The sequence below is a fragment of the Prunus mume genome, linkage group LG3 (genome assembly GCF_029339155.1).
Source record: "Prunus mume cultivar Tortuosa linkage group LG3, ASM2933915v1, whole genome shotgun sequence".
In the NCBI taxonomy this organism is placed as follows: domain Eukaryota; kingdom Viridiplantae; phylum Streptophyta; class Magnoliopsida; order Rosales; family Rosaceae; genus Prunus; species Prunus mume.
The window spans coordinates 4,177,889-4,198,015 of record NC_142700.1 but is presented as its reverse complement, the minus strand read 5'-3'; the positions used below and the strand labels follow the sequence as shown (position 1 = coordinate 4,198,015).

The 20,127-nt window shown below is 36.6% G+C and overlaps 3 protein-coding genes and 1 non-coding gene across 4 annotated transcripts; 2 read left to right on the top strand and 2 right to left on the bottom strand.

The window, feature by feature from the left end:
- Window positions 1-523: 523 nt before the first annotated feature.
- LOC103324894 (phosphate-repressible phosphate permease pho-4-like) lies at window positions 524-4,495 on the top strand. Its single transcript, XM_008227006.2, has 11 exons — window positions 524-1,187; window positions 1,375-1,500; window positions 1,605-1,674; window positions 1,872-1,996; window positions 2,218-2,433; window positions 2,586-2,672; window positions 2,766-3,215; window positions 3,357-3,466; window positions 3,558-3,663; window positions 3,762-4,019; window positions 4,125-4,495. The coding sequence occupies exons 1-11, from the start codon at window positions 1,038-1,040 to the stop codon at window positions 4,248-4,250; spliced, it is 1,824 nt and encodes a 607-aa protein (XP_008225228.2). The 5' UTR covers window positions 524-1,037; the 3' UTR covers window positions 4,251-4,495.
- Window positions 4,496-4,984: 489 nt separating this feature from the next.
- On the top strand, window positions 4,985-12,368 carry LOC103324893 (acetolactate synthase small subunit 2, chloroplastic-like). Its single transcript, XM_008227005.2, has 12 exons — window positions 4,985-5,212; window positions 6,112-6,325; window positions 7,038-7,121; window positions 7,718-7,786; window positions 8,651-8,734; window positions 9,163-9,315; window positions 9,688-9,774; window positions 9,972-10,076; window positions 10,169-10,291; window positions 10,742-10,894; window positions 11,381-11,446; window positions 11,825-12,368. Exons 1-12 carry the CDS (start codon window positions 4,995-4,997, stop codon window positions 11,906-11,908), a joined length of 1,440 nt encoding a protein of 479 aa, XP_008225227.1. The 5' UTR covers window positions 4,985-4,994; the 3' UTR covers window positions 11,909-12,368.
- A 252-nt stretch (window positions 12,369-12,620) lies between these two features.
- TRNAI-AAU (transfer RNA isoleucine (anticodon AAU)) lies at window positions 12,621-12,694 on the bottom strand. The gene has a single exon. It is a non-coding gene; the product is annotated as a tRNA-Ile (tRNA).
- A 5,244-nt stretch (window positions 12,695-17,938) lies between these two features.
- On the bottom strand, window positions 17,939-18,607 carry LOC103324892 (B-cell lymphoma 6 protein). Its single transcript, XM_008227004.3, has one exon. It carries the CDS (start codon window positions 18,441-18,443, stop codon window positions 18,150-18,152), a length of 294 nt encoding a protein of 97 aa, XP_008225226.1. The 5' UTR covers window positions 18,444-18,607; the 3' UTR covers window positions 17,939-18,149.
- Between the last annotated feature and the right edge of the window lie 1,520 nt (window positions 18,608-20,127).

Here is a 20,127-nt window from a genome sequence, read left to right as displayed (position 1 = left end):
AATAAAATAATCCTCCTAACTTGGATTTTGTTTTCCCTTCTCATGGAAAAGTTTGGGAAAATAAGCCAATATTAAATAAACATTTTTCATGATTATTTTGTCCTCATTAAGAATTTAAAATTACAATATATCATTAAATGCATTTTTTTAAATTTGATTTATTATGGGTATAATTGAAAATTTATACAAACTTTGTTTTTCATTCCTACTCAAAACAAACATGAGAAATGAAATAAAGTGATATCTCTCGATTATTTTCCCACCATTACCAAGCGTGGGAAATGAATTTTCCATTTCCCATTCCTTGGAAAATAACATGAGAAATAATTTCCCCTCAAATTCGTTCCGTGAACCAAACGGAGCCTAAGACATATATATGCCTTTTATTCAAAGTTCAGCCCACTTGACAGAATAAAGTCCTGCAGATAGCCAAAATGAAAGTGTCAAAGATGCTGCTGGCCTAAAACTATGAATCTTATCATTTATCAACAGTGGATGCTCATAATTGTTCATAGGAGATATTCTTGGGTGTTGCAGGTGGACGGTGTCACCAGTCCGACACCCATCATATATACCGAGTCTCCTTGTATTTGGGTCAGAATCAACGTGGGGTTGTGTGTGACCCAAATGCAAGGGTCATAGTGAGTGCTTGTGAGGGGTGCCGAAGGTGATGTGGTTCACCCAGCAGACATAAGAATTTCTCCTCTTATTGGCCGTCCTCAAGTTGGACATGTTGCAAATATGTTGCATCACATCCATACTCGAGCAAAAAATAAAGAAAGAAAGCAGTGCCTGAGCCCTCTCCCAATGAATGACAAGTAAAACAACACACAAGTCAATGTCAAAGAACCACTAAAACAAGAAGATACTACAGACTACAGAGTACGAACACAAGAAAAAACAGCACAACCTATGCAGTTGGGAGATAAAACCAATGCCAATAACGATAATCATTAATCTATATGGTATCAGGTATCACCCTCCTCCTTGGCATACATCCTAAGAATCGATCGAAACTGGGATAAACAAAAACAGAAATGTCATCAAAGAATGACCAAGTTCCGATTGATTTAGCCATCAAAGTTCTGGGGAATTGGAAGGAGACCTATAGATGGATACCAATATTTGGAGCTGTTGCTGCAATTGCAATGGCTTTTGTAACTGGTGCCAACAATCTTCCAGCTCCGGTTAGTGGCTTTGTAAACAAAACTTAGATGATGGGAAGAGAAGGAGTTTCATTTCAATAGTCACATTTTTATGCACACAACTTGAACAAATCGATCACAAGCAAATACATTGTGAATATGAAATAAGAAATTTGATATTTCCCAATTTATGGCATCTGGAAAATGTTGTTTGTTTGATATTTGTCAGTTCTCAACACCTGTTGGATCAAGGGCTTTGACACTTTTAAAGGCATTTGCATTGGCTTGTGCAATCTATGTTCCTGGGGCAGCCTTTGCGAATTCCGGCAACACTGTCAATGATTTGTTTTCTGATGTATGTATAAAACACTTGTGGTGCCTAAATTCAATTCCTTTACCTCCAAAAGCACCATAAAACAGTTAGTTATAATTAGCTGATAGAGTTATCTATTTTCCCAGTTTCTCAAGGAAAATCAGCCAAGTGAAAGTTTCTTGATGTGGAGCATGGTAGTTGTTCTCGTCACGGCAGGTACTACAAGACTTGGTTAATTGTCAGACCAAAAGAGAATGTTGTTAATTAGCTTCATATTGAATTTTCTAGTGGCTGCGAAGATTGAACTGATCTTTCTTCTCATGCTTAGATATGATTTCTTGTTTTTACTTATAAAAGACAAATGTGGGCATAAGTTTGTTTCGTGACATTTATAAGCCTGTGATTTTGGGCAGCAATTTGGCTTGCTCTGGCTACAAATATGCAGCTGCCAGTCTCAGCTCAACAATCAATGCAAGGTGCTCTTTTGGGAACTATACTTGTTACTGAAGGTTTTAGCTACATGCCCCTCTGGAATAAGGTAAGGAGTTATAAATTCAATTGGCTGTTTAAGATGTTGCACACTAAAAATTTAAGAGGTTGAAAAATGTCAATGGTATGATTTATTCTTGGTAAAAATATCATCGAATTTGTGTTATCTTGGTTTCGGAAACTTGTAACTCTTTGATGTCAAATGTTTATGTTTGACTTGTCCCCCATAATTATTTCATTTCCTTATTCTCAAGTGATGGTGAAATGCAGAATGAAAATCACAATTTCAATGGTGGAGGACTTGTTTGGATATTTGTTGAATGGACTGTTGCGCCATTCATTGCCTGCGTATGTGCATTCTTCCTCTTTACTGTCATGAAGGCTTCTCTACTTCGCGGTGAAAATACCGAAAAAAGGATTCTTGTTTTTCTTCCAATTGGCTATGGAATATCTGCTGGACTGCTTTGCCTCTTTCTCATGTTTCAGGTTACTTTCTTATAATTGGTTCAAAATTATAGATTCTTTTATCTAATCTTGTACGACAATGTACGTATGGTAGAAAAGAAGCTGCATCATGTTTTACAAGGCCATTGTTTGCATAAATTATCTTTCCTTCTTCATTGTTTTCCATATTGCAGGTCATACCATATAAAACAGCTGTTAATAGTTGGGTTGCTATTGTTGCAGTTGCAGCTGCGACCATGACTGGAGCGCTATTATCTTCGGTAACATTTATTACAACAGATTTGTTTATATCTTCCTTTTCCCTCCATGATTTGTTCATATGTTCAATCTCAATTCGAATCTCTTTGTAATAGGTTGTGGTGGTTCCTTCGGCCATGAAAAAATTAAATGCGGCCAAAAAGTACAAGACCATGAAGAGAAACATGTCTCAATCCATAAAGAAAAAAAGCATAGAAAGTCAAGATCAAGCATGCAATACAAAATCTTCAGATGATGAAGCACAGTTTGAAGAAGCCTTAAAAGACTTCATGCAGATGAGAGTCCTTGATACTGTGTATGAAGAGGAGGACGAAAAGAGCTGGGCTTCACCGGACTCAATACAAGAACCTGAGCCTGTGCCTGCTCATGATCATTCAATTTCTGAAGATCAGTCTAATACAGAGAAATCTACTTCATTCAAACAGTTGCTTCAATCTTCACCAAACCTGGATCAAACAAGGCACTTTCAGAAGATTGACAAAGCAACACCTGTCGAAAATGCCTTCCGGTTCATAAAAAGTTCATCAAAATCAGTTTTCTCTCCTGTGAGTCCTGCACTTCTTATACCTGGAATCCGAACATAAGCATAACAAAACTATTTGTTTGAAAAAATAAGCATCTATCAGCATTATAAGTCCGGCAAAATAACATTATCTTATATTGTGCTATGCTTATGTAATGAATAGGCAATCGAATACGACAGACAGACCCTTGTCCGCCACGCTTTAGCTGAAAAATATGATGATATGGAAGGCTTCTTCAGTTCCCCACAGCTTATAGCTTCATGTATCTTCGCGTAAGTTCACAAAATGCATGCAAATATATGTCTACTCGCAAACTTAAGTACACTACATGAGTGACCTATATTAACACATTTGTGCCTGCAGAGTCATTCAATCTGCTAATGAAGTATCTGCCATTGTAAGTCCATATGGAGCTATACTTGATATTTTTCGACACAGAGAAAAATATTCTGGAAATGGGGAAGATGTGGTGAGTTGAAAGTTGCCTTATCTTAACTGCTATCGTATTTTATATAACTTATCATCTTGACCAATCAAAATTCAAGAGATATGCTTGTTTGTTTGTAGGAACCAATCCATGTGACTTGGTGGTGGTTTAGGGCAATTGGTGGGTTTGGTGCTGCAATTGGTTTCTTAGTCTGTGGGAGGAGGCTGACTCAGTGTCTAGGTGGGAAGCTGACATATATAAGTAACTCAAGAGGCTTAGCAGCACAATTGTCCGCAGTGGCAACAATGATTTTGGTCCATAAGATTAATCTTCCTGTTTCAAGTGTTCATGCTTTTGTTGGATCATTAGTAGGAGTTGGGATTGCAGATGACCCTAGAGTGAGATTTCTCCTCTGTTTTTTACTATCTATTCTATAATTGTGCTTATATTAGTTACTCGTTTCAACTAAAACTTCGTGAACTTAGGTTTTTTTTTTTTGGCAGAATGTAAACTGGAAGCTCCTGTTCAAGTTCATATGCGGGTGGGCGCTTACCGTAGTGTTTTGTTCTGGGGTTGCTTATGCCCTCTTCACAGTGTCTATTCACTCCCCAGCCTATGTGGTGCCCTGAATCTATCTCACTCTGATTCATGATTTTTTTGTTTTGTTTTTGTAATTGCTGTATCAATAAATCGCCATTTTATTCCTATGTATATACCATATTTGTTCCTTATATAGGAGAAATTATAGAATATTATGGTAGGATGGTCACATGGTACATCTTGTACACGTATTATAATATGAGTGGATGACAAAATTTATTTTTCTCCCTTTTAGAGAATAGTATCAATAAATTATGATTCATCTATTTTTTTATTATATAAATTTTTATCTGGTATTATTATTAATTCCTACATGCATTTTTAATAATCATTTTGTTTTGACATTCACTTTCAATTTATGTACAATAATGAAAATTTTGTGTAAGTAATATGGGATGACATAACTTCTTTTTGCTAGAAAATAGTGTAGGTTTTATTGCCAATTGAAGTGTAGGTTTTGTTTGACCAGAAAAAGAAAGAAGTGTAGGTTTTTTTTTTTGGGCAGAGAAAGAAGTGTAGGTTTTGTTTTCACAAATTAGGTTTTTTCTTTTTGGGTTCAATTGGAAGTGTAAAGAGAGGCGGTGAACAAGTCGTTTTGGGGTTGGGTCCAGGTGAGCTTTGTGTGGCGAAAAGCCATCGTATGACTATCACCGTTCATCAAGACTCAAAACACCACGTGCTACTAGTGACAAATGGCTATGCATGAATGTGATTTTTAAGGTCTTTCTCTCAAATATAAAACACTGTCGGCTGCTTTCTCTCTAAATCCAACAATGGCGGCCGCCGTGTCATCACCATGCTCAACTCCACTGATGACCCAGAAACCAAGTCTCAGAGTGGATATCAGACATGGGTTTTTGAAAAGCTTTGATTTTGGCCACCAGAAACCACTCAAATGGAAGACTTTCCACCTGAAGGAGTGGGTGGTCTCTGCTAGCACTGACAATGCAGTTTCTGTCACTGATCCTGTGCCTTCATTGATTCGCTCTAAGTAAGTACCATTCGTGAGTTTGTTTTCTTTCTGTTTTACTTTTCCATTTCTTTTTGTGCTTGCTTTGTATGTAATGAAGCATTTCTTTTGGTACATTTGGTGCAATTTTTGGTTGAAATTAGTTTGTTTTTGGTCTTGAAGTTGAGGGGTGTTGAGCTCAATATTGTGGGTTTTGAAATTTCAGTTGTTTGATCAAGTGGTTTTGCATGGAACTTTTAACACTGTTACTTTTGTTTTTGTTTTTATTAATATATAATGAAATTTTTTGCATTTGTCCAGTTGGTAATTGGCTATAATTTAATTGTTCCAAGCTGATTTTTAAAGCTGTGGTGAGTCGACTTTGATGGAGACCAGAACCAATTTTATGCGTACTGTTCAATTGTGAAATTTAGTTAAAAGAATGCACCAAGGGAGTGAATAACTGATTTGGGAGTTCCACTGTTATGACGAGGTTAGAAAAAGTAAGTACACGAATGGTCGTGTTATGATAAATGAGAATGACAGAAACGATTATTTTCTTTCTGTTTATTTTTCCTTTCTAAGCTTCTGTAATGCGTAGAGATGGAAATAAGGCTACGCTTATAAACATGAAGTAGTCCGTCTAAGCTTTGGCTATATGCCAAATTGCATTAAACAGCCTGAAGAAGGGGTTGGGGAGGGGATTAATTCTGTTGGCCTGATCTTGCCTTTTCCCATATTTTAATCTGTCGATTGGTCGGGGAACCAGCTTCCCTCTTGCTGATTCTGCATGCCAGGTCGTGCATGCATTTGGAAGTCTATTGCTTTTTTGTCATACATGAACCAGAAATTTTAATTCTCAAAAGGCAACTGAGAAAACCTTATTTCACTTTCCAATGTGCAATTTCAAGTTATCAATTTTGATTCTATAATCATTTCAGGGTGAAACGCCATACAATTTCGGTGTTTGTTGGTGATGAGAGTGGAATAATAAACCGAATAGCAGGGGTTTTCGCCAGGAGGGGTTACAATATTGAGTCCCTTGCCGTTGGTTTGAACAAAGATAAGGCTCTCTTTACCATAGTTGTGTCTGGAACTGAAAAGGTTTTGCGGCAGGTTGTTGAACAGCTCAACAAGTTGGTGAATGTGATAAAGGTTATGATTCAAACTTATTTATTTCTAAAAATATTCCTTACAGAACGGCATTACTTTAGTATTTTGTACAAAACCTTCTGGCTGTTAGGTGTTGTTCCAAAATGATATTTGGTAACATATATAAATTTGATGCTGATGTTTGGAATAAATTGAAAGAGATTCAACATATAATTTTTTTTTTTGTGCTTGTATCATAGATAACATAACTATTCATTTTTATTTCTTCTCCTGTGTACCATGAAAGATGTACTGGATGTTTTGACATGATAATCTAATTCAGACAGATCCCAAGGCATTGATTCTACTCGTCAATTATCCTTCCAGTAAGAGTTAGTTCAGTACATATTTGCATCCAAGTGCTGTAGGGTATCATCATATGGTTATGTTCTTCAACATACTACTAGAGTCCATCAGACTAGGGCGAGCTGCCTCTGCTGACCGACCATGAAAGAGAAAATTTTTACACGAGGGCGAATAGAATTTTGTTTACAGTTTATCTGGGTTCTTTATTAACTCTAATAAGTCCCCTTTTTCAAGAGGACGAATAGAATGATGATTTACAAACTTCCAATAAGGTTATCTTCATATAATTGATTCCAGGAATTGTGATCCCTCACATCTGCTCCCTATTCCATGTCCCCAATGTAAATTTTTAAAAAACAGGTGCATGATTGCTTCTGCATTATCTTCGCTTATGGTTCTACTCTATCAGGTTGAAGACATATCAAAGGAGGAACATGTAGAACGTGAATTGATGCTTATCAAACTGAATGCAGATCCAAGTACCCTCGCAGAGGTAAACATTTAAATTAAATCCAACCAATGCTTGAATAAACTGTTTCCTTTTGATACTGTTTACGCATCAGCCTATAGATAATTAAGCATGATTCCTTCCAAGAAACTTTGCCTCACTACTTCATTCTCCAATACAAATTTTCTTCTCATTTGATTTTTGTTTTAGTTTATCTACAAGATTTCTATTTTTCAGGCGTGTATGAGTAAATGCTCGACCCCCAAGATTAATTGTCAGTGATATGTGCTTTCCAAATGATTGTGTACTCTATCTATATGAAATGCCAAAATGTGTTTTTTTTTCCCACAGAACATGATGATATGTTAACAACCTGGCTTGATTTCGATTGTGTGTGTATATATATATCTGATTTTTTGGCCCAATTGCATTTATACTAGGCTGTCATTGTGCTATGCATTGGTGGTGTATTGCAGGCATTCACCAGTGAGGTTACCTTGTATTTGTTGTAGGTGATAATTCTGGGGATAAAACGGAGTTATTTTCTAGTTTGACGGTTATGAGCACTGTTTAAGATGCTCTTTTATTGTTTTTTAGTACATCCTTTTACTTGATCTTGTTTGTCTGCTCTAATTTTTCAGATCATGTGGTTAGTGGACATCTTCAGAGCAAAAATTGTTGATATCTCTGAACATTCACTGACAATTGAGGTGAATTTTGTCAGATTTTTTTTACTCTTATAGTTGTGTGTTGCAGTTTCATTTCCTATGGCTGTGACTCTCAGCTTTAATGTGATCATTTTAGGACATATAGGCTCTAACACCTACCTGTCCCAGTATATATCTTAGGTGCCTAGGCACACAAAAACTTACAGCTCTGATTTATGTGGCAAGAAGATCATTGCAGTATGCCATATTACCAGAAAATTACTAGTTCTTGTCGGTGGTTGTATAATGAAATTATTATTTTTATCTGTTTTCTTATTTTCTCTGAAAAATCTGTTTTCTTATTTTCTCTGAAAAAAGCAAGATACAACTGTTTCAATCCCGATGGAAGTATAAAGTCCACATCATTCAGCATTATATACAGTTTTTTTTTTCTTTTTCTTTTTTGGACTTTCAACATGTTTGTCCACTTCCTCCCCGACCAGCTGAGTGGACATGAGAATATTAGAATCCTTTTACAATTAAAAAGGAGACAAGAAAAAACTTGTTCCATTACATCCAGCAGTGCCAAATCTTTTGTTTATGTTATGATACAATTACATTACAACACATACTAGATTGGTTATTTCACGCATTTTATCAGCACATATTAGATTAGTTAAATTGGTGAAACCATGAATTTTATTTTTGGTGTGAGTTAACCCTACTTCATGAGCATTTGATATCTTTTAGTAGTTTTGTTCACTCAGCCTACATTTGCAGGTCTTGGAAATTTTAAAAATTGTTCTAGCTAATATACTCTATTTAGTGTATGCAATCTTTCATTTGCCTCTGTGGCCTCTTATAGTCTTACTGGTTCCAATTCCACCTACGCTTATAAACTTAGTTCACTCCATGTGGATGTCTCAGGTTACTGGAGACCCTGGGAAGGTGGTTGCTGTTCAAAGAAACTTAAGCAAGTTTGGTATCAAAGAAGTTGCAAGAACTGGAAAGGCAAGTTGTATATTTGCATTCCAATGTTTATGCATATACAAAGATGTACATTTATGTATGTGTTAATGGGTGCACCCTCTAAAACAACGCATGCAAAAGGCTGCATAATTTGATAGGTTGAAACTAGATATCAAATTTGATTCATTAGACCATAGAACTACAAAAAGTGATAATGCCTGTAGGATCCCAATACGAAATGAAATCATATTTAAAATTTGTCAATTCATATGTGTATGATATGCAGTAAGTAAATGGTTTATGAATGGCCAAATAACTTGAACTGCCAGGATGCTCACTATCAATAAAATGAAATAGTATTCCCAATCAGGAAGCTACGTACATGTGCTTCTTTTCAATTTTCAATGATGCAATCAACTTAGGGTGGTAAGTGTCATCTAATTGAGGTTTCAATTTGACTTTACCAACAGATTGCTTTGAGACGAGAAAAGATGGGTGAGACAGCTCCTTTTTGGAGATTCTCTGCAGCTTCTTATCCAGATCTTGAAAAGTCAATGGCTATTGATGATATTGCGGTGAAAGCAAACCGTTCACTCAATGTTGATGCCAGTACTGCCTCAAGGGTATGTATGTTTGTTCTATTGAGGAGATTTTATATGCTGTTAATTTCTCTCCCTGCATGGATAATTATCTTTTTCTTGTTTAGATGGAAACATTTTATAGGGCCAAAAGGGATTCTCCTATAGTGTGTGCCTCGTACACATGTAAATAAATCAAATAATGATATGACTTCAATTAGTTCTTTATTTGTTGCACAAGAAGGTATGCTGTTCTCTGATAACTGTTGTCATTTATGATGATAACATGTATGTGCTGATCTAAAGAAAATTGGCTTGAGCAATCTCCCTTTTCAGTTTTATATACATTGCACAACTTTTACTATTGTCTTGGTCATTTCGGATTGAACATAAGTGAATGTCATTTTATTATTGAAGGGTGATGTTTATCCTGTGGAGCCCTATGATGACTTTCGTTTGAATAAAGTTCTTGATGCTCATTGGGGTGTTCTCTATGATGAAGATGTAAGTTTACAATCCTAAAATGCTTCAAGTTGTATTTCACTTTTAGTCCAAAAATTGCCTTGTACGCGATGTACAAGGTGCACAGATTGATGTAACTACCTAGGAAGTAAGTTTTTAATTTTTAATTCATGTTTGGTGTCTCTACAAATCAGTGCCATTTTGACTTAGCCTTTGTGCCATGCAATTTAATATTTCAGCCAAGTGGGGTTCAATCACACACTTTGTCTATGATTGTGAATGACTGCCCTGGAGTTCTAAACATAGTTACAGGAGTCATGTCTCGAAGAGGTTATAACATTCAGGTTTGTTGCCGGTGATTTGCGCTCATCTTTTTATATTCGGTTTTCCTTGGCCTTTGCTCATGTGATTATTGGCTTTCACTTCATACTCCTAGAGCCTAGCTGTGGGGCCTGCTGAAAAGGAAGGGCTTTCTCGCATTACAACTGTCGTTCCCGGTACTGACGATTCAATTACCAAGTTGGTCCAGCAACTTCACAAGTTAATAGATCTTCACGAGGTGAGGGTTGCACATTGACAAGTTTTTTGAGAATATGCAATATCTGTTTTGGGTGATGATCGACTAATCTCTGAAAGAAAAAAGAAAAAGGAAAATTGTTACAAGGTGGCTATATATATTTGCAAAGTTTGTTTGTAGTTATGGAGTTGACAATCTTCAAACATGCAAATTAAATGCCATTGTTTTGTTGGCAGTCAGGTCAATGTGGTAGGTTGGGGTTGATGCCTAAATATATATAGTAGGTCTATAACCCAGGATATTTTTAATTTTCCTCTCCCTATTTCAACTAATCAAAATCTGCTCCTCTCTATTAATAATATGATCCTTCCCCAATTCAATATTTATGTGCAATGAGTTCAATTTAGAGATGATGAATTTTTTCCGAGGTTATTCACAAAATAAGATTTGTTCATGCCTTGATGGATGATATAAAGCTGGTTGTTTCTGCAGGTTCGGGATATCACACACTTACCATTTGCAGAGCGAGAGTTGATGTTGATAAAGATTGCTGTGAACACTACTGCTAGGAGGGATGTTCTTGATATTGCCAGCATTTTCCGTGCTAAAGCCGTTGATGTATCTGATCATACAATTACCCTTGAGGTTGAAACCTTTTCCTGCATTCCTGTCAACTGTATTTGTGATAGTGTCTTATACTTGAAAATTCTACAAGTAGGATAGAAAGTTCTTTCCCTCTGTTGGTCATTGGAATTTGGACCATAACTCATCTACCTGAGTAAGACTAGTAACAATAGTGGTGACAATAGATGAGTTGTGAACTTTAAAATAAATCTTGGCTTACTAAACTGTTTCATTACACCACATTCGGGATTGCATCTTTGACATAAATAATATTTTGAATTTACCTGCTTTTTGGTTAGTGTAATGGAATCTGTTGAGAAGTGCCACCTTCAAACGGGATCAATGAGAGCATGATTTTGTATTTAGTTGTACTAATCAGTCCACTGAAGTCAAACTATACCTGAGCTTTATCTTTAATCTTACCCAACTACCCGAAGGATTTGGCTTCTGCTATTGCTTTTGTTTCATAATGTCTCGCTAATACTCTCTACTCAATTTGTTTTTCAGCTTACTGGTGATATAAATAAGATGGTTGCACTGCAGAAGTTACTTGAGCCCTATGGGATTTGTGAGGTCTTGTCTTCTCATTCTTTGATCTTGTTCCCAACAATTGATTTGCCTATGAATTTCCTTTTGTTTTTTAGAAAAGAGGTGTTTGAGCTAGTTCAATATTAGTTTAAACTAAATTCTCAATAATTGGACGAAATGCTGTCCTTTCTTACCTCCTTAATCAGACTGTCAGTTTATTGCATTGCATAAAGTTATCGATAAGCAGGGTAGCCGAATGTCGGATGGTGAAATTTGCAATTATAGACACCATTAAGTTTCAATTCAAGTGGGCATTCATATTTTATTGTTCAGCACAATTATGTATTCTAGTCTAAAAAGATCGCATTTTTTCTTGGCTGATTCTTACTTCTCATATCTTAATATCTTTCTTCCACCTTGAAGGTTGCACGAACTGGGAGGGTGGCGTTGGAGCGGGAGTCTGGTGTGGATTCCACTTATCTTCGTGGATACCCCCTTCCAGTATAATTCCTCACTTTTTGCCTGTTGACTTGTCCATCTAGAAAGAGGAATAAAAATCAAGTTTGGCTTCCCATCGTTTGTTTTAGGTCTCAGGGAGAATGAACCGACATGCATGGAAGTTCGAATCTCTGTATTTTTCTTTTCCTTTTTATGTGATGAGGAGGAATCCACCGTCTTCTTTCGGAGGTCATCGATAAACCTTTGATAGATGACCCTACTAACAAGAATTTTGTTGTACTCCGGGAGGGATGTAGGAGTATGGTGCTCATGCAACCATGCAGGTTAAAATTAAGAAATGAGTGTATTAGTGTTTAAAGACTTTAGGTTATCAGCTTCATGTTGTATCAGTGTTTAAGACTTAGGTAATCTCAGCTTTATGTTGTATCAGTTGAACAAGTAGATATATCAAATGAGGGATCGACACGTTGTTATCTAGCCAAAGATAACATGGATTTAATCTTCTCAACTATCCCTTGAAGCTGTCAGAAGGAGAATTAGGACTTGGCATGTATTAATCACAAAATACCATTGATGCACAGAAAGTAGGACAAACCAACAAAATAACTGAACTTTGAATCACAAACCAAAGTGCATGTATTAATCACAAAATTTTGGAAGTACCCAAGAAAAGGAAAACCCAGTTCGCTAAGGTGTGATTTGAGACTCCCAGAGGATGAGCAAAACAGAACCAACTTTCTTGAAAATTGAGAAAAAGGAATGGCCCATGCAGGTCTCGAACCTGCGACCTTCGCGTTATTAGCACGACGCTCTAACCAGCTGAGCTAATAGGCCTGTTGATATATCCTTTGTTGTTTTACTATTTATACGCTCCATTTACGAGAGTAGAAGGCCATTGGTACATGAAATATAATTAGGAAATAACAATAAAAATTTTGTCACATAATAAAATCATACCATTAAAACCCTTTTTACTAGAAATTCTCCTGAAGCTGGCCCACTGGAGAAGATGCTCTTGTTAGGTAGGGTTTACTGCTGCGCTTCGGTTGCATACTCCCCAAAAGCATGTGATGTCATCAACTCATCCCAAAAAAGCATTTGAATTAGCCCTCGTTCTTGAATTTGGTTTCAAAAAAGCCTTCAATCAACTCATACCAAAACCAAAAGCGCATCAATCTTGAAAGTTCAATTAATGTATGAACCAAATCATTTTTGCAATCTGTCCCTACCTTGGATAAAAGAAGTTGGTAGCCAAAAAGCATGTAATTAGAAGGATAACCACACTTTATAACTTTTCCCAAAAGCTGATCTTCTATGAGTTGGCTTTTACCAAAAGTTGAGGCTTATATATATCAAGAAATCCCTTTTCATGAGCACTTTTTTGTGTGAAAATAGTGGGGGCTTAATTTCAATGTCGAAATTATGGTTAGTAGGATTCTTTGAGTAGGCAAAGTGCTATGAAATCTTATCATTGACAAATGACAAAGAAATGCACATTGGGTTAGATTCTTGTAATTGTGAAAGATGAGCTATAATTCCGGCTAAATTCAATGCCTATTGCTAGGATTGCAACAAGAGCATGAAATTCATGGAGGAAAAACAAAACAAAAATAAGCTCGCCGACGAAATTAGATATCTCATAACTCAAATTTTTTTTCAAAAGTGTCATCATTTTTATTCCACGTTAACATATATCCAAAAAGTTTTAGGTCAAGTCACGTAAAGTTTTCTATTTGGCTGGCTCCCATGCATATAAAAGCCACCAAACCATGCTCTCATGTCCTCACTACCCAAAGCCCTTCAAATCTTAATTAATGCCTGCTATCTATCATGTTCTCCTTAAGTCAGAAACCATCTTTCTTCTTCATGACCATCACAATATCTCTCACAATTTTGGCAGGTATAGCATCTGCATCTCGAACCTACCCGGGGCCAAATATACCGGATTCTAAAGGCAAAGGCGCTTCCGAGACGCCTGAAGCTGTGCATAGGGTGGTTCTGTCAGATTTGCATCAGGTGACAGTGGCTAATTCTCATAATGTTGTTCTTAATAAGCGCCCTATCCCACCTTCTGGTCCAAGCCATAAGAGCAACAAGGCACCTAATTCCTCAGGGGATTTGTTAAGGCCATGAATGATTGTAATTAGTTACAGTTTTGTTTTGGGCCTGTGGCCCCATTTACCAAAGACGAACATACCCATGTTCCCGAGGCCCAACATGGTGTCTAAGAAAGGCCCATTTTGTTCAATCCTTTTATAATTTTTTTATTTATAATCTAGATTTTGAACAATTTGAGAGTTTAATTAGGAACTTATATCTAGATTTTGTTCAATTCTTTGCCTCTTTCATTTTTACTTGTAACAAAAGGAAATTTCATATGAAAAAGTAAATTCAATTGAAGTTGCCACGTGACAAAGAACCTTTTTTTTTAGTATAAGCACTAGTGGACTCAGAATTTTTTTCACGGATGTGCAATTTTGGCCAGAATGACTAAAGAGTTTAGAAGCTCAACAGACTAAATTAATGTTTCAATGGTAAAAGCCCACAACTAGTGGCGGAAACATATGCATGGCAGGTTAACTATGTAATCAAATTTGAAAAAAAAAAACTACATAATCTAAAATGAAAAAAAGAACTTTGATTGAGGGAGAGTTTATTTCATCTTTCGCATTACTTCTCTTTACATCACTTCAGACCCAATGTCAGGGCCTCCATTGCTCTCTCCCTCCATCTCTCTTTCTCTCCATTGCTCTCTCTCCTTCCATCTCTCTTCAATAGCCTACACTCGCCCTTAAATGGATCTATCACTGTGCGCCGCACAACAAGCCTTGGTTTTGGTTGAGGCAATTCATCGAACAAGTTGAGTGCACCACCCAACCTCACTAGAGGGGCAAGATGCAAGGTCTACAGAGGCTATTCCGGCAAGGGGAGGTGCAGCACCTGCACCTCATTGCGCTTTAATAGGTTTTTCAGTGAGTATAAGCGATAGTCTAAACTAAAAAAGAAGGAGATTTCTCACACACACACAACTTAATAAGATGCAATGGAGATTCGAACTTAAGACCTTTCGTCTGCAAGTTTTAAATTAGAATTCTTGCACAATTTCACATTATACAGTCACATGATATAGCTTATACATTTACTACAACATGGGTGGACGACATGATTCTATTTCCCCAAATTAAGGAAGAGTTTTTCAATAAAGATCAACTTATATTATAACATATATTCAAATTATACAACGTGGCAGTTCGATTGTACTACTGTATAATTACGACCACACCGACACGTGAGGTCCAACTCCCGATTTAAAAGTCAAACCGTCAAAATATCTTGAGGTGGCGCTGCCGAACGCAGGCCGCTAAGTAACCAGTCAATGGGCATAAGCAGCGGGTGAGTTTGACAAATATTTGGAACCATATTCCTTGCACCCACATTTTTCTTTTGATTTTTTTTCTCTTCTTATTATATATTTTAATTATTTAATTGGAATTGGAAACATAATTAATCTGTAAGCCCAAAACCGCAAACAGAGTCCTGTGAGTTTTAAATTAACGACTGGGCGGTTTGTGGAGCCCTTGAGAGTTGAGTTGGCTTGGAAGAGCCAAAGTTGGTTTCCAGGTTCGATGTTCTTGTGCTTTTGATTAGCGATCACAATTATCAGCCCGACTTTGACAAAGACACAAGATTTGGTCATAGGGGTTAAACTTTTGCTAAGCACAATTAGCATATGCCATTGATCTCTTAAACCAAGTCGGGGTTTTCACATTGAGGGCTAAGAGGATGGTCCAAATGCACTAACTTGGCCCGGTCAATCAAGTAATTTGGTGTCAGTGTTCCAAGTATGTATATGGACTAATACCAAAAGATCCTTTAAAGATTTGAAGTCATTCTCAATATGAATTCCCGGATTTTAATTTCATCAATTTACTCATTTGAGTATATATATATATATGTATGACTGAGATCTTAGCGCCTTAGTCTAATCAAACTGAAATTGAAAGTTAACAGATTTTTCTTGTTTTCCATTTACAAGTGAAGTAGACTTCACACAACATGACCAGAATGAGTCTGCTAAAGTTGGATTTTGACTTGTCAATATTCCTCTTCTTTTGTGGTCATTTTCCAAGAAAGGCGGAAAGGACTTGAGAAGCGACCTACCTTTGATCTTAGAATTTATGATGCCATGAGTTTGAAAGTTATTGTGGGAGAAAATAAGAAAGAGGTGGACTCTGATATCTTGCTTATCTGGTCCTCTAGCTAGCTAGCTAGCTAGTCAATCTTGATGGTTGGAATATATATCTACGTACCTATTTCTCATTCAACGGATGATTTTGTCTTTACAAGTAGGCAACTCTAAAACCTAAATTATATATCTTCCTTCAATTACGGACCTGACTGATGTCTTAAGTTACAAGGACATATGTTTGGTAATCGATCACGTCCTTATAATGTACCCGCAAGTTTTGAGGTCATGCATTGATAGAACATAAACCCCCTTAAATTCCGACAATAATTTGTGGAATAACCTAGCATATACAAATTAAGTTTGAGCAAGAGATAATGATGTTCAGTTTAAATTGTTCTAGATAAAGTGAGAACTAGTGGCGGAGCCAGTAATTTTTCATATCAGCAAAAGGCTAAAAGCTTCAAAATAAAATTTACACAATTAACCAAATACCTTTAGAATTTAAACAATATTAATGTCATTCATAATAATAATAGCCACTTAAAGTTGGCAACATACCACCAATCATCCTTGCTTATTGTTAGTGTCACTTGTAAAGGAGATGTGATTGCTAGGATAGAATTAGGAAAATGGAGAATTTGAGGAATACGTCTAGGAAGAGGAAACGTGCGTCTAGAAAAAGATACTTTGTCAACATATAGTCTATTAAGATAGGTCGCGAATCGAGTTCTTTAAAAGAAGTATGTAATCAATTATAACATACGCCTTTTCAAATGATCTGAAGCATTTAAAAAACGGGTGAAATTATAATTAACATCACATACTCTCAAAAGTATTATAAAATGGTTTTTTTTTTTCATCATTCGCTAGGGAAGGAGAAGGGAGAGTATTATATTAGGTTGCTTTAAGATTGTCTCCTATGTGAATCGAACCCGAATGCACTTGGGGAGTATTATAAAAGGTTAAAGTCACGTTTAAATTGAATTAAGCACATTAAAAGGTTTTGATCAATACCACATTGACGTCACTCCAATTAATATACTTTTGATGTAAAGTGATAATAATTTGTTATACCAATCAGGTGACGAGGTAATTCGACAAAGTTAACCAACTTCATCCTGTCAACAAATCCAAGTACAAAACCCATAAATTTGTGGCCTTAAGTAAACTAGCTAGCTAGCTAGGCACATTTTTCTTTTCTACAAAAATGCTATTTCTGAATTTTCTACTTGCTCATCTCATGAACGTGACCCATATGGATCTCATCTTCCTGGCAAATGCCATTTTTATTATCAGGAGGAGGAGAGCAACCAACAACTAGTCGGCTTGTGACGCTCCCCTAAAACGCGCTTTTGCTTTTGCGGCACCTTTTTTCTTTCACCACCTTGAGCCAAATGGCATGCCATTTCTGCATATCCTACGTTCCTTCCGCCATTCTTTTATTTATTTATTTAAAACAATATCTAAGAATATATTTGATTTTAATTCCAACATTCAACGAAAGCTTCATTGTCTTGTGTACCCACTTAATTTTTTCTTTTTAAAAAAATAAAAAAAAAAAAAAAAACTCTATTTTTGGACGGTTTTTTTTGGATGAACATGCTTAAATTTTTTGCTTTTTAAAGCCTCGAGAGTTAAAGATCCCTAACTCCACCACCAACTTCTGAAGAAAAACAGATACAGCTAGAAAGTTGAAAAATCATCAACAAATCTGGAGAGCTCTTAATTAGATGCCAGGTCAACCAGAGCATACAGGGAAATGTTGTTTAAGACTCTAGAGAGAGAGAGAGAGTAGACCTTTCTTTTTGAAAATTCATAGAACTATTTTCCTTAAACAAAAAGATGAACATATGTTACCAAAAAAAAAAAAAAAGAAACAATCTCATATCTAGCTATGAGAATTCTTGCATCTATATATATAAAGGGATTGTACAGATTGCAAAATGAATCCCAACCATAACTGTCTATACATTTCAAGTTCTGTTCTAAATTCTACATCTAACCCCAAGAAGAACCCAAAATTGTAGAGGGATTATAAAATTATTGAAACTAATGAAAAAATATAAGAATAATATTGCTGGTATATATGCTAGCAATGAATCAATGGCCAACACCGGGGCTGGGAACAGCCTGCGCCAGAATCCGATCGTTGCTGCTGAGATGGCGAGCAATGAGCTTCTCGTTGATGACAACGGCGTGGCCCTTCTTGCTGGGTGTAGAAGCGGGCACTGTGCCCTTCGGAAGGGCACCTAGAAACAGAGAAGCCACTCTCTTCCTGTACTGGCCATCGCCATCCTGCTTCTTCATGTCCAAAAGCTTTCTGCTTTCTGAAGCTGCCGCAAATGAGGCCAAGACCACTAAGAAAATGATTGCCAAAGCGCTTAGACGAGGCATTCTGATTGATTCTCACAGATTAACAATGCAAAACAGAGAGAGAGAGAGAGAGAGAGAGAGAGAGAGTTTGTCCCTTTTGGTAAATGAGAGATTTGGGTTTGTGGGTTTTCACCAGAAAAAAATGGAAGGGGAAGGTTGAAGAATGCTATGGGGGAGTGGGCTCATTGGGTTAGGCCTGTATTTATAGCAAGTGGGGGGGGGAGAGAGAGGGAGACAATATGTGTACCGCGTGGCGGCTAGAGAGAGACAGAGAGAGAGGTGCTTGGGGCTCAAGTTAGAAATAGAGGTGGCCAAGTCAAGATCAAGTTGGAATACAGAGAGGTGATGGGGGGGATGTAGGGTCAGATTAGTCAGAGCAATATGTGACATTAATTTCAAGACTCAAAAAGAGTGTTGAGAGAAGGCCGCGTGGAGGAATTGGAGGCTGGGTTTGGTTTGGTGAGTGTGAGTGTGAGCTAAGCCGCCGGCCACTGTTTCCCCCGTTTTCTTGGCAAGTTTCATCTCATAAAACATATGCACCGTCAAAATCTTCTTTCCTTTCCATTTAATGCGCTTCGACTTGGCTTGTGATTGGCTCATACTTGCGGCTCGCCAGTTTTATTTCTTTGAAATTGAATGAAAAGAGGAGGAATCAAATTTGAAATCTTTATATTTGAATGTGATGTTGATGAATTCAATTCAATTGTATATTTATCTACAGTAAGTATTGAAATTATTTTATCGTTTACTTTTAAACACATAAAGAATAAGAAATTTAGTGAATTTCATTCGAGTTCATATCACCTTTTCTTATATTACTTTAGAGTATTCGTAATTCGATACATGAAAAATTAGATTGACTGATGTAAGTAGTTAATTCTATTTCATATTCCTCACTTCCTCATTTTTCGATATTCCTAACTTCCTCATTTTTCTCCAATATTCTTAACTTCCTCATTTAATAGGAGCGATAATGGAGAAAGAGGAAATCAAACACATGACCTCAAATGCAAGATAACTGCTCTACTTGCTATGAGCCTCTTGCCTAACTTCCCCATTTTGAGTAAGTAAATATGTCAAACTAGTCTTCCTATCTCATTCTTTTGAGTTATTGTGCGTGTAAATAAATAGCCAAGACAGGTTGGCATATTCTATTCATAACTCATCCCAAGTTGAAATCTTAATTAGACACGTACGATCTTATCTCAGGCTATATGAAGAAATGCAAACCTTTATTACCACATATTCACACCAAACCTGATTTTAAAGAGAGAAATAAATAAATATATATTCAACATTTCCCAGCGGCTTGAACTGCGAAGCTCAGACAAGCCATTTTGTTTTGGAAGATGAAGGTGGAGCTGGGACGGTGGGAGGTCGTGGATAGGTAGAGAAAGTCAAAGCCGTGAAGTTGAAGAGTAAGATACAATGCAAGTGAGTGGGTCCCTCACAACGCAAGAAAACCATAATAGTGATAAGGTTTTTACGTGGAAAATGGGAACAACCTTTTCAATGGTCTCTTCACTCACAAGTCACGACTCACATTGCAACCTTTTCAATGGTCACTTCTTTCTCTGTTTCTTTCCAACTGAAGTTTACAAATTATTGCATTTTTCTTTTTAATTCCACAAATACAATTTTAAAATTATTTTCACACAGCAGTAAGTTTTGATAATTTGAAGTCATTCTGATGTGGATGTCTCTT